The sequence below is a fragment of the Ambystoma mexicanum genome, chromosome 6p (assembly GCF_040938575.1).
Source record: "Ambystoma mexicanum isolate Mex_15411 chromosome 6p, UKY_AmexF1_1, whole genome shotgun sequence".
Taxonomy (NCBI): Eukaryota; Metazoa; Chordata; class Amphibia; order Caudata; family Ambystomatidae; genus Ambystoma; species Ambystoma mexicanum.
In genome coordinates, this window is record NC_090935.1 from 1191267830 (window position 1) to 1191282882 (window position 15053).

At 48.1% G+C, this 15053-nt stretch overlaps 1 protein-coding gene across 1 annotated transcript in view; it reads right to left on the reverse strand.

Moving 5' to 3' along the window:
- TRPM6 (transient receptor potential cation channel subfamily M member 6) overlaps positions 1-15053 on the reverse strand; it is a 1703532-nt gene that overhangs the window by 1143874 nt on the left and 544605 nt on the right. Inside the window, exon 7 of the mRNA XM_069625828.1 lies at positions 14643-14814. Within this exon, the coding sequence (XP_069481929.1) occupies positions 14643-14814 (172 nt within the window). The remainder of the gene's footprint in view (positions 1-14642; positions 14815-15053) is intronic.

Consider the following 15053-nt stretch of genomic DNA (forward strand, 5'->3'; position numbering starts at 1 on the left):
TCAGATATCTATGTGTTCATAATGGGCCGTAGGGAGAGCTCTGGGGTAGGTTGAAGTAAAGGTGGGCCATACACAAGAGAATGTGCAGATGGGCACCTATAAACAATGGGGGTACTTCAACCATTGGTATCAAGTAACAACAAAGACAACATGAGCTTCGATCTTGTTGAATATCAGATGTCACAGACGTATCTTTATATCCAAGAGGTTCAGATTCTTCATAAAAAAGTATTATACATCATTATTTAAGATTAAATAAGAGCAAATACATCAGTGGAATAAAACAACATTGTTTCAAATCATCTTGAATTGGTGACATCACTCCCAGTGGCCATCTTGAACTGGTGACATCACTTGCTGTGGCCATCTTGGATCAGCCCTATCTCCTTTGATCTTATTCTCATCTCAACTCTCCGCCACTAATATCTCCACCGCGCCTTCTCCCTCCAATCACTCTATCGTCTTTTCCTCAATCTCCAATCCTGCTTCTTCCTCACTCTCTCCATCTACTACAACTATTACTAAGTGCAAGTGTCTCTCTTCCAAATGCTGACTACCTCTCTGACTTATACCACTCTCTCTCCTCCTAAGCAGAACTCCTTTCCATCCTCTGAAGCCTTCACTAACTTTAATGCTGCACATTATGCTCCTTTTCCATCTCACTAACCTCTTACTACACTCACTTCTTAATCCTCCCCTCCACGGCCCTCAATTACAACTCTCATCCACACCCGGAAAACAACAATGCAGAAAAAGCTTTACTCTTGGCAAAGGTCAAAACACTCCTCTGATCTCCAACTTTATCTCACTGCTGTTCAAAATTATTCCTCTACTCTTGGTCCTGCCAAACATGACTTCTATCGCTCTCTCATTTTATCTCAATCCTCCCAACATAGACGCCTCTAAAAGTCTCTCAACTCAATCCTCTTACCTCCTCAACCCACCGACATATCCCCTACTTTTTCTGCAAATGATCTTGCTCTCTACGTTGCATCTAAAGTTTCTACCATTGCATCTAAAGTTTCTACCACACTTTATATCTATGTTGCATCTAGTACCTGCACTACCATTTGAGAGTCACATTTTTGTATCCATGCTGCACCTAGCTGCCCTGCCACATGATTGCAGTACTTTATATATATGTTGCATCTAGTACCTGCACTGCCATTTGATAGTCACATTTTTGTATCATGCTGCACCTAGCTGCCCTGCCACATGATGGCAGTACTTTATTTCTATGCTGCTTCTAGTATCTGCCCTGCAATTTGATAGTCGCACTAGGCATCTATGCTGCACCTAGCGGCCCCGCCACTTGATTGCTGTATATCACATCTACGTTGCATCTAGTATCTGCCTTGACATCTGATAATCGCATTTAGCACCTAGCTGCCTTGCCACTTCATAGTCGTACTTTTGCATATTTGCTGCACCTAGCTGCCCTGCCACTTGACTGTTGCATTCTACATCTATGTTGCACCTAGTATTTGCCTTGCCATTTGATTGTCGCATTTAGCACCCAGGCACCTTGCCACCTGATAGCTGCATTTAGTATCTAGCTGCACTGCCTTCTGATTGCTCACAGTATTTAGCCATCTGATTGTCGCATTTAGCACCCAGCTACCTTGCCATCTGATAGCTGCATTTAGTATCTAGCTGCACTGCCTTCTGATTGCTCACAGTATTTAGCATCCATGCTGTTTACAGCCTATATTCGCCCTGCCACTTGATTTGATCGATCGTACCCCACCTCACCCTCCAAAATGTACCTACCAGGCATCTTCTCAGCATTGCTGAGAGTAATTCTCCACCTCATCTACTCATCCAGGGTTCTACGTTATTTCGCCGCAGTATTTTTCATAGCAGGTTTTGTAATCGCCGTTTTTTTTCTTCGAAAAACTCATTGTTTTTTTTTGGGGGGGGGTTTACCCCCCAATCCTCCTCTTTTTTTTATTCCCTTACACCCACAACCATATATTTAATTTTTTAACCCCCACCCCAAAAAAAAACAATGAGTTTTTTTTTAAATAAAAACGCTGATGAAAAAACACGCGATGAAAAATACCGCGGTGAAATGCGTGTATACCCTCATCCAGCTACACAAGCTTTACCTCTAGCTCTGCCCCCATAGGCACCTTTCCCCCCTCCATTATGCCATATGTCTACCCTCCACCGCATACACTCACACCCATGCTGCCCCACCTCTCCACGCCATGCAGTCCATCCTCTAGAAATGCCCGATTACAAGCCAGATTACCTAAACTATATGAGCCTCGCGCCAGGGACTCCACCCAATCTAAATTGGCTAACCAGACCCCATCTATGCACACGAGCACTCCTACCAACCGTCCCATGGATAGACCCAAGCATAGCCTAACTAATACCACAACCAAGCATAAGGTCCACAATACAGCTACCATAACTACCCAAACTAAAACTATCACCCCACCCAAAGAGGTGCCTTAATTAATGCCAAAGACATAGCAGATCTCATTCTAACAGATAAACTAGACTTTCTAGCCACCACCAAGTCCTGGCTCCATGCAGCTGCTGGCCCAGCTCTCTCGCTAGCTATCCCTGACGACTATACTATCCTCCGAGCGGAGAGAATAGCGTAGGCCTCACCATAATCGCAAAAACACACCTCAACATTAGACTTGACACCACAAACAACCTCCCATCAAGCCAATCATGCCAATCACTCACAGCTAAATTGCCCACTGCCAATCCCCAAACCATCACCATTCACCTATTCTATAGACCTCCTGGACCACTAGGCTCCTTCGAGGAAGGCTTCACTACCATTATTACCAATAATGTAAAAAACACCTCCCAGAGTCTCATCTTGGGAGACTTCAACCTAGGCCTCAAAGACCCTAAAGACCCCCAGGCCACCCTCATTAACAATACCCTGTCAGAATTAGGCTTTACCCAAAGAGTGTCCAGCCCTACCCACAACAAAGGGAGAACTCTTGATTGGGTAGCGGACCATAACTGTGAGGCCCACATCACCACCAACTCACCTCAACCATGGTCTGAGCACCATCTCCTTACCTTCACCCTCGAAGCTTCAAGCCCCATCACCAATAACTTACTCGCGACAGCTATCCCTACGAGAAACAAAAAAGACATCACAGTGGAAAAACTCATCCCCCTCATTCTCCCGAATTTGAACCAACTCTCAGCTACCTCCAATCCACTCCATCTTGTAGAAGGCTACAACAAAATAATGCACTCAGCCTTAGATTCTATTGTACCGCTAAAACTGAGAAAATGCAAACCGAAAAAACACTTGAACACTTGGTTCCCTACCCACTTAAAAGCTCTCAGATTAGAGAAACGTAAAAAGGAACAAGCCTGGAGACAAGCTCCCACAGACAATAACAAGTTGATTCTCAATAAAATAGCCTCCACATACAAAAAAGAAATCAGATTTGCTAAACAATAATCATATAACCTGAGAATATCTCAAGCCAAATCCAGTACTAAGGAATTGTTTACCATCATCAAAGAGCTGGGAGCACCTGTCCCAGTCCTAGACACATGTGTGAAAGACACACAATGGTGCAATAGTGTCCAAAAAGCCCTCTCCAATAAAGTTGCAGGCCTACAAATCAAAATCAACAATAAGAAAGAATCCCTAACTAACTCCACTAATTCCACTAACTCTCCCCCACGCCCTACACCCCAGAGGCCTGTAACCAACCCACTCACCCGCTTCAGCTTCTCCAAAGTCTCCACGTTAGAAGTGGAAAAAATCATCCTCAGCCTCAAACCGTCAAATTGCCAGGTTGACCCTTGCCCCTCACAAATCATTAAAGATGCGGTAAGAGACCTCTCACCATTCATCACTAAACTCATCAACGCCTCCTTCTCTTCAGGCATCATCCCAAACAATCTCAAAGAGTCCTGGGTTCTCCCTCTACTTAAGAAACCCTCCCTAGACCCCTCTATACCCACTAACTACAGACCCATCACCATTGTCCCCTTCCTGCTCAAAGTTTTAGATAAGACAGCCTATCTTCAAATACAAAAATACCTCGAACTAAACCATCTCATGGGAATCCGCCAATCAGGCATTAGACCCCAACATGGGACAGAAACTGCTCTCATTGATCTAAAGGCTCAAATCGACACCCTGAGAGATAATGGGAATACTGCCTTACTGCTCCTACTAGACCTTTCTGCAGCATTTGATTTAGTAGATCATAACATTCTATGTAACCACCTGGACTCGGCAGCCCATTTTTCTCAGGAAGCCATTGGTTGGATTAAATTGTTCCTGAGTAACAGATCCATGCACGTCTTCTCCTGCTCAGCATCTGCTGACCCCATCCCTATCACTTGCGGTGTCCCTCAGGGATCATGCGTCTCCCCCACACTGTACAACATGTTCACGAAGCCCCTGTTGATGATCTTGATGGTCTGGGTATCACCTACGCTTATTACGCCGATGATACCCAGATCCTCATCCCGCTGACGGGAGATTACAACAAGGATTTGGCATTGGTGAACAGGGTGTACCCCATCATCCAGGCATGCATGGCCTCCCACAGTCTATGCCTGAATGATGACAAGACCGAACTCATCATCCTCGGATCCACCCCGAAAGTAAACCAACTGGATCACAACTACACCAGCTTTATCATAGATGGCAACTCCATCAAGGTAGGCAAGGAAGTGAAAACCCTAGGAATCTTCCTAGACTCTTCCCTCTCCTTCTACAAACAGGTTATCTCAGTGGCTTCCTCTACAGTTTACACATGTAAGCTAATAAGAGCCACTAAACCTTTCCTACCCATCCAGAGCCGTATTACCCTAGCCAGAGCCCTTGTACTGTCAAAACTGGACTATTGTAACACCCTCTACGTAGGAAAGTCACAAAGAAAATCCAGACCTTGCAAAACAATGCTCTCGAGCAGCGCTTTGCATCCCCAAGAGAGAACACATTTCCAACGTCAGGCATAACTAGCTCACTAAGAGTGACAAACTCCTGCTCAAAGTAGCCTCCTTAACACACAAATGCCTCAACAACACAGCCCCACGCTACTTAGCTGACAGAATAAAAATATACACCCCTAACAGGCTCACCAGAACTGCTAATGCCAACCTGCTCACAGTTCCCAGGTTCAAACGAATCAAAACGGGCGGTAACAGTTTCCAGGTGAAAGCAGCCCAACACTGGAACTCCCTGCCACCCTCCTTAAGGACACCTCAAACCTACCCCCACTTTAGACACAACTACATTCAGTGGATAAAGAACAATGACTGTTAATGTACCTTGCCATTGCAAGTTTTTTAAATATGTATACTTGTAAACTGTTTATCATTGCATTTATCAACTGCCTTAACCCTTGTACACTCTGTAAATTAATGTACAGCACTGTAACCAAGCTGAGAATATACTTGATGCTCCTGCACCTTATACCCTCGGTCTGGCGCGCAATATAAATGAATAAACATAAACATAAACATTTGCAATACCTTTGCTAATTACCTTCTATCCCCCGCCTGCTCACTTTCCTCCACCACTCCTACCCACCTTGCTCACTACTATGTCTTCCGTTGCCCGCACCAACCCTGATGAGATTATTGCTCTACTCATCAAGGCTACCCCTTCCTGTGCCCCTACTCTCACTGCAAATTGTGAAGCACATAGCTCAGTGTTGCTCCACATCTTACTTCCCTCTTCAACTCCTTTCTTGACAATGCCAATTTTCCCTTATTCTATAAAACAGCTACTGTCATCCCTCTCCTTACAAAAACCTGTCCTCCACACATGGGGGTCTAGGGGCACCCTGCAAATCCTGGCCACGTCCCCTACCGCGCCCACCACGCCCACCTTTTGGAGGTCGGCCACCTTTGCCTCCCTTACCGCTAAGTCGCCTCCCAACCATGGCACTGATGTTGTTGTGTGTATGGGAGTTGCAATAAACAATTGTCCTGGGCAATTGGGGGTGAAAGGGGTAGGGTACTAGATGGAATTCGTACCCTAGTGCTCTAGCAAGGCTGTCTGTGACCCCTGGGGGAAGATGACGGGTCACGCAATGCACAGGCACCCCAAAAACAAAAAGTAACGTGCACGCAACCCCTCGTAGACCACGTGCGTGAAAAAATGAACCCGCACTACGCTGTGGCACCCAGAAACACAAAAACAAGCATACGCGTGTTACACGCAGCCTACAATGACCTCTGAAGGGGTACGCGACACATGGGGCAAGCACAGTTGGTAAATGCGTGCGCGACTCACCGTCTGCCTGGAAAAAGAACGTGAAAAAAACGCGTGTGCGCGCGTAGGCAACACCCCCGCCAAAAGAAGAACTGTACACTGTCTGAGGAGACAGGACAAAAGAAGAAGTGAACGCTGTTTGAGGAAACAGGCCCAAAAAAAATGAAGAACGCTGTCAGAGGTAACAGGGAGTACGAACTTGAAACGCTGTGAAGTAATCGCGTGTGAACCGACAAGAGGTACAGAATTCACCCACTCGCTCTCCATGAAAAGCACGTACAAGGGAATGGGGTCCTACACGTACCTTTTGAAGCGGCCCACACGTACAGCGTCACTTACGCGTGTACGCGCTAAGCTACTTTCCTCTAATTACACGAGCTTACACTCGGACGTACAGTTTTTTGACGTATACAATGAACATGCACCCGTGTTGATGGAAACGCCTGCGCGTGTCACGTCACTTACGCGCGTAGGCCCTTTCCTCGGATTACACGCATCCACACGCGGACGTGCAGTTTTTCCACGCGCGCTGAACCACTATGCCCACGTCACGAGGGAAACGCCTGCGCGAGTCACGTCACAGAAGCGCTTATGCGCTAAGGGCCTTTGGTCCAAGGAAACAGCGTACGTGTGCTGACACGCTTACGCGCAAAGGGCCTTTCCTCGAATTACATGCTGACGTGCAAGATTTTCACATGCCAAGTCACTCTGTATCAAGCTGGCCACACAACAACACACGGAAGACTGCGCTCCTGCCCAGAAGGTCGAATTACTGCCCCCCAGAGCCCCGACCACGCCCTCACCTGCCATCTGCTGCTGCCCACGTGCCCTGCTATTGGCTGCCTGCACGTCAGCCAGGGGTGCAGTTGCTGTGACCACCCCTGCTGGAACCGAAGACTCACGACTCGGATACCATCGCTCCACAGCCCAGCCCCAGGACCAAGTTGCCCACCCACTCCTGCCTCTGGGGTTGCCATGTCGGGAACAACACCATCTGGCACCACTGGCAACCCCCAGCCAGAGAGGCAGAGGGCCACCAGCTTCAGTGCCAGGGAAGTTGGTGTCCTGGTGGGGCAAGTCCTGGGGCAGTATGATGCCCTCCTTGGAAGTTCGCGCGCCGACAATGAAGGACGGACCAGGATCTGGATGGACATCGTGACTGCCATCAACGCGGAGGGGGTGGCAGTCCGTGACTTACACCATGTCAAGAAGCGCTGGGAGGACTTCAGGTCCAGGACCCTCAACAAGGCCCAGCGCCTCTTGAAGGCAGCGGATGCCAAGGGGCGCCGGGGCCACCTGTCCAACCACCAGATGAGGGTCCTGGAACACATATGCCCAGTGCTCCACGTCCAGGTCCTTGAGAGGCAGACCCGTCTGGAGTCGAGCGGTAAGTGTACATGCATACTGATTGGACGCTGTGCGTGTGGTCGTGTGCCAGTAGTGTGCAGGTTGCACATGTGTTTTCGTAGGGCCATGTAGGGATGTGTATGAACAGGGGCGTGAGGCTGCCACATGTGAGTCCTCTTAGGTGTGAGACACATCAATGGTGTATGTGTTGGTAAGCATGCTGTGCAAATGCAGGTGTGGTAGCACACATGTTTGAATTTCTGTGTATGTAGGTTGGCATGGTTGTGGTATCACACATGGATGGTGGTTCCTGCTGCATGTATCTGCACTGTGTACATGTGCATGTGTGTGTATTTGACAAGTGTGCAACTGTGATGCAACATGGATGCACTTGACACTGATATGTAGAAGGCTGAATGCCAGATGTGACATGTATGGCGATCGCATCACTGCGACAGTTGGAGGAGATGTAGACATGCATGTAAGTGTGGTGGCGTGTGTGCGTGTCTAGTGCACTCCCTGTGTTTCATTTGATGTCAGGCTCACCTTCGGCTGTTCGTGCTGTTGTATGTGTATGGATGTTGCTGCCTGGTGCAATATTGCTGTGGAAATGCTCATGTGTGTGAGTTGAAATTACATGTGTGTCGTGGAGTGTGATGCCATGTCTGAATTTTGACACTGCCACTCATGTGCAACTGTCATGTGTGTATCAGTCCATTGTACAGTGCCCTGATGTCTGTGTTTTATCTCTCCCTGTCTGCAGCGTCAACTGATGAAGAGGGCGGAGAGGGTGCTGTGGAGCACAGCGGCAGGGATCGCACCACCAGCCGGAGACGCAAGGCCCGGCTCCCCTCCCAGATTGTCATCTCGTTGGGGAGTGAGGAGTCTGGTGCCACGTCCCAGGCTTTAGCTGCCGAGGGTAGGTCCAAGAGGCAGAGGTCGGAGGTGGACTCCTCGGCAGCAGAAGGGGCAGCTGAGACCCCACAGGGTCCAACGGAGGAAGATGGCACGGAGTCATCCAGGTTGGTGGGGGGTTTGGTGGAGGAGGAGGCCGCGGAAGGGACACACACAGGGTCTGGAGGTGGGGATTCCACTGGTGCCAGTGGTGCAGTGCAGGGGCAGGGACAGGAGGCAGCACAGGCCACCACAGAGGTGCCTGTGTGTAATCCAGTCCCTGATCTTGTCACCGCATAATCTGGCACCAGCAGGAATGCCTACGTCCAGACCCGTTTTCAGGGAGGGGATGAGCGCACAACAACTGGCCTTCCTCTACCTGCGGACGTGGCTATCTGGGACCATGTTGAGCCTGTCCTGAGTGGGATAACGTTGCGTCAACGGGGCATGCAAGGTGACCTGCAGTCTTTTCGTGGAGAGTCTGCACGTGGTCTCGCATGCCTCTTTGACCACGTTGACCTACTGGGACGGGTCACCGGTGCTGGATTCCTCTGTGTGCTGGACCTTCTTGCGACCCCCCTCCTCACCTGAACCCCCTACGCGCCAGTCATCCTACATGCCATCTTCCCACCCATGTGTCACCTGGGTACCCTGTGGAGCTGCCCCTGACCCAGGCTGGTGGAGGAAACATCCCTGCCACAGTCGGGAGTCGATGTCCAGCAGGGGTTGCCACCACGACAACTGCACCCCAGCCGGAGGAGGACATGCAGGCAGCAAGAGCCAGAGTGCAGGCACAGCAGCAGCAACATGGTGGGAGCAATGATGGCTCGGGGCCTTCAACATCGGAGGGGCAGGCATCGGCCATAGGGCAGGAGGACCCCGGATTTCAAGTGTCTTCCGTGTGGCAGCGGTTGGGCCACACCATAGATGCGGAGCGGCAGCGGGCGAAAGAGGCACGGCTCACAATGGTCAGGGCGGAGAACTCCATGCAGAGGGCCCTGAGGCGGGCCGAGTGCCTAGAGGCAATTCGCAGGGAGTTGGAGGTGAACATGTCGTCGTCCCTGCGAACCCTCGGGGCCATGGAAGAGGACCGCCTCCAGGACATTGAGCGGGAGTTCGATGATGCCCTGGACCGGGACATCAATAAGTGAGCCGTCAGACTAACCCGCTGCCATTGTAAATAGTTAGATAGTGTTAGGTTTCCTTTCTGTTTTTATTTATTTTGGGCCGCTTGGACAATGCACCACATTGTTGTATATAGTTCATTATTAGGAAGGGTTTTTTGTAGGTTTCATTTCATTTGTTGGGCTCATGGACACTGATTGGTGATTTGTATATAGATGAACAGTGGATGTTTCTCGTTTTTATTTTAATTTCACCATTGCGCAATGGATTTCATATATTTTTTTCCCTTGGATTTGCTTTGTTGGACTGAGACTTTGGACACATTTTCATTTGGAGTTCTTTGGATTCTGATTTCATATTTTTTATTTTTTTCCGGACATGCTGCATTTTATTTATTATTCCCATTATTGATTTTTTTTTCATTACATTCATGTTGTGTTCAATACGTTTTTGTTTCATACTTCGATGTGTGGTATTCTCTCATTGGTTTCATGCATGTCATGATATGGGTTTTCACATTCACTTGCACCCATTGTGTGTGTGTGACGGACATGTGTTCATGTACATACTTGCCATTCAGGTTGTATCATGTAATGGCCATTTCTCTGTGGGTGGATGCAATACTTGTTTGGGTCTTTGGGCTGGGGTGGCGTGGGGTGTGGTGTGGGTGGCCATGAGGCCCATGATTGAGGATCGTCATGACGTGGGTGCTGGGGGACATGTGTGGGGGCCTGCTGGCAGGTGCAGCTGACTGCTGGGGAGTGGGGGTGCTGGGGGACATGAGTGGGGGCCTGCTGGCAGGTGCCCCTGACTGCTGCGGGTTGGGGGTGCTGCGGGACATGAGTGGGACATGAGTGGGGGCCTGCTGGCAGGTGCCCCTGACTGGTGGGGGGTGGGGGTGCTGGGGGACTTGAGTGGGACATGAGTGGGGGCCTGCTGGCAGGTGCCCCTGACTGTTGGGGATGGGGGTGCTGGGGGACATGAGTGGGGGCCTACTGGCAGGTGCCCCTGACTGCTGGGGGGTGGGAGTGCTGGGGGACATGAGTGGGGGCCTGCTGGCAGGTGCTCCTGACTGCTGGGGGGTGGGAGTGCTGGGGGACGTGAGTGGGGGCCTGCTGGCAGGTGCCCCTGACTGCTGGGGGGTGGGGGTGCTGTGGACATGAGTGTGGGTCTGCTGGCAGGTGCCCCTGACTGCTGGGGGGTGGGGGTGCTGGGGGACATGAGTGGGACATGTGTGGGGGCCTGCTGGCAGGTGCCGCTGACTGCTGGGGGTGCTGGGGGACACGAGTTGGTGATCACTAGTGCAAGGTGACATGTGGCTTGGCTGGGGGGCATGCCCATGGTGGATGGGCTGCCTGCGGGACATGACCAGGGGTGCAGGGTAGTCCCCTGCGGTGTGGGCTGCCTGCAGGGGATGTGAAGGGTGCAGAGGGAACACCCAGGAGGACCCACGCTGCCAATTCACGTGTAGGACTCCCCGCTCACCCCCGAAATTCACGTAACCCGCTCTGACAGCAAAATCTTGTGTGAAACTTCCCGCGAAGCCCAGGAATACACGTACCCTACTCGCACAGGGGCTATCGCATGTGAAACTTCCCGCGCACCCCCGAAATACACGTTCACCTCTCCAATCGCGTGTGAAACATCCCGCGCACCCCAGGAATGCACGTACCCCACTCGCACAGGGCCTAGCGTGTGTGAAACTTCCCGTGCACCCCAAGAATACATGTACCCCACTCGCATAGGGCCTATCGCGTGTGAAACTTCCTGCGCACCCCCGAAATACACGTTCCCCTCTCCAATCGCGTGTGAAACTTCCCGCGAACCCCAGGAATACACATACCCAACTCGCACAGGGCCTATCGCTTGTGAAACTTTCCGCGCACCCTAGGAATACACGTACCCCACTCGCACAGGGCCTATCATGTGTGAAACTTCCCACGCACCCCAGGAATACACGTACCCCACTCGCACAGGGCATTTCGCGTGTGAAACTTCCCACAAACCCCTGTTATACACGTACCCCGCTCCAATCGCGTGTGACACTCCCGTGCAGCGGGGTACGTGTATTCGGAGGGGTGCGCAGGGAGTTTTACAGGCGTTTTCATGGTTGGGGGCCTGTGCGCCATGTACGGGATTTGTGCGCTGTGCATGGCACACGGGGAGGGGTTGGGGGCGTAACTGGCGCTGCTGCAGGGTCGCTGCGCCACTCTGCGCCACGGCTGGTTTTGGAAGCTAAAATCCATGAATACGCTGTGCGCAGAAATGGATTTTAGCGCACGCGGCTGACGCAGTAATTCGCACGCGCACACTGTGTGCCAGCCGAGTGCGCCACTTGTGCACTGAATTCTATGAATTACCCCCTTGATCATCCCATCTTACTTACTTAACTTACTATGATAAGCCAAGAGTGATGTGATTATAATTTGCCTTTAAAAAAAAGTGTTCAATAATACAATACAACATGATCATTATTTTGGTCCATTTTAGATGATTTGTTCTTATTGGCAGTGCACCTTCAATGAACTGATAAATGGAGAGTGAAGTGTATATACTAGGCATGACCTCCAGATAGAATAAAGCTACCAAGGCCGGCATGCTCCAATATAGAATGTGAGTAAATATTTGATTCTTGAGTTAGTATTATCCTTGGCCAAAACATTACAAAATGTATGAGATTTTCGTGGTATGCACCATCACAAAACATTTATTATCAGGGTTAAACAATCCTCCCCATTTACTACCCACGCTAGCCAAATGAAACTGAATTGTCCTCATTTTTACCAAGATAGCTAGTAACTAAGAGTTGGTATTTTTCATGGAATGTTTTCAATTCAAAAGTAATACTGTAAAGAAGATTCTCCCATCGCACTGTCTTCTATAACATTAGTCTGATGATAAAAATTAAATGTTTATTTTTGTAATGGACATTGAATTCTGGTGTACCAGTGCGTATCTTAAGCATTTCAAGTACAGCATGACACACTTCAGCCCTCTGCTGCTCATACTAATGTCTGATAACTTTAAGTCTCAGGCGATAATTTGGTGAGGTTGGGATGCTTGCTCTTCCATAATTGAAGATAGGCCCAAGGTAATTGCATGAAAAACGCAGTCTAGACCACATGATAAGGGCATCAGCAAGGAATTACTGCGAACAGCTGATTTTCCTTGATCTTCACTAATGAAGAATCAAAGAAATTCCACACCCCTGCACCCCACAGAGCCACTAAAATGGATGGATACAGAGAGAGGGCCTACATAGGCAAAACAGCCAATTTTCTCTGACACCTAAACAGTGCATCATTTACTTGGGCCAGCATCATTGTCTGATCGTTAATTTGCATAGTCCATTTAAGATTATCAGAAAATGTGATTCCCAAGTAACAACATTTTTTCAGTTCTAATACCCTCATGCTGCCGTTATTTGAAACAATTTCCCCTAAGGGTTATTAATGCACATAACATTTGATGGCATGACATTTAGTTACAAAGCTCGGGCGACTAGAAAGGCAACATGTCCCTTGATCAGGGTCTGTAAAGAACACAGGGTTTGTGTTAACAATATTAGGTCCATCTGTCCTGACCTTCCACCTCAGGTGTATTAGTGCTTATTTTATACATTTTCAGTTCCAATGTGATGTCATATAGGACTTCCTGGTGGAATATACCAAGGTTCTTGAAATGTTACCAAACTACAATTGTACAGAGGGTGAAAAGTATCAGTTAGTGATGCAAAACAACTAAAAGCGACCTTTCCTGCCAAAGTTACCTGTCGAAATGTTGAGTAAAAACGTAACATAAAAAAAGTATAGTGCAATATATTGTGTTTAATTTCTCAAGTATTAAAATATGGTGTGCAAAATGTAGAGTGTGATAAATCATTTGCAGCTGCTCTCACAGTACAGGAAAATTTGGGTTCAGAGGATAGTTAGAAGGGGTGGTGGATGGTGGTCATCAACCATTATTTAGGAATATATGTGTGGGTTTAAGGAAGTGGTTACAATGGACCCCATTAAGAAAACTGGGGTATTCCCTCAGTAATTCCATGAAAACGCTGCCAAACTCAGTTACACTGTTACTACCTCTAGTTCTGGTGGAGAAATGCTGATGTTGATCCCCGTTTTTGGAGACCATATGACTCTATTGGGGATTTGGAAAATGTACTGCAGGCCATAATTCTACCTGTGGTAAATCCACACGTTTTTGGAGGTAAAGTGGAGCATTTGCCTTGAGCTATATATATGCTGGAGGTAAATCCTCCACTTTAACTCCAAAGTCTGAATTTAGTGGTGCAGGAAACTGGCAGTAAAGTGGCATTAAATCTGTTATCACTATTCTACTGCCATCTTTGCCACACTGCTGAATTCATAATGATTTCAAATGAGGGGTGGAGGCATAAGAAGGGATGTCAAAATATCTACGACCTACTGTATGCTGAATGTAATAGGTTGCAGTTTTGATGCATCTGCTAATGTTAAAAAATGTAGGTCAACATTTTTAATCCCTACATCTTTCCACAACATTTTCTACAGTACATTTTCAAACAGAACCCCTTCCACAAGTAATACAGTAGTACAATAATAGTAATGCGTTAAGCATGTTAGACTTCAAGTAAAAAATATAAAATGTATGACAATACCTCCACGGTTCCTTATAGGAACTGCGTAAATTGGACATTTTGTTAATGTACATCTTGTCTCTACTGAAATAGCTACAGGGTCCAATATCAGACTTTATAGGCTGGGTATTTTGAGTTAGAAATCCTATCACCCCGGGTGGAATTACATAAATCTAGATCTCCTGCAGGGATTTGCAGTGCATTGATACAAGCTGAAAGACTGACGGTAGATTAAAGCAACTGCTTTGAGTGTGATAAAGGTCCCTAGGAGAATTGATCGCAAAATATCTTCCCTAGATTTCTGGGACTCCTCACTGCCATTTGAAACACACCACACTCTCTGCCCATTGTCTGTGTTTGAATTATTGAGCACTTTTTCTAAAATACATTAACATTTTCAGAGAGAAAGGAACTGCTCCTGCTTTTACTCACGTTTGTGTATTTTCTGAAGAGATATGTATTTTTCCAAATTCCTTCTGAGTTTCATCTCGTTGCCGTATTTGCCTACTGTTCCGTCGTCTGCCAGAATAAAATGGGAGTGCATGCTGTTGAGGCTTGTCAGCTTGCTCAAGGGATTGCCCAATGTCTGGTACAGACAGACTACCTATTAAACGGAAATAACAGCAACTCAGCAAATGAAAATTTAAATACAGTGCCTACTCACAAATCTTTCTTTGGGCCACAGATTCATTGGTGACCTCAAAGTGCAACTAGGCAAATTGTGCCTAATTTACAATAAAATGGCTAATTGCTACTGGGCAAATGATACGCAATGCTTGTAAACTAATTATTTATCAACTACACAGTTTACACACATGGGTATTTATGGGAGGGCAAAGGTTC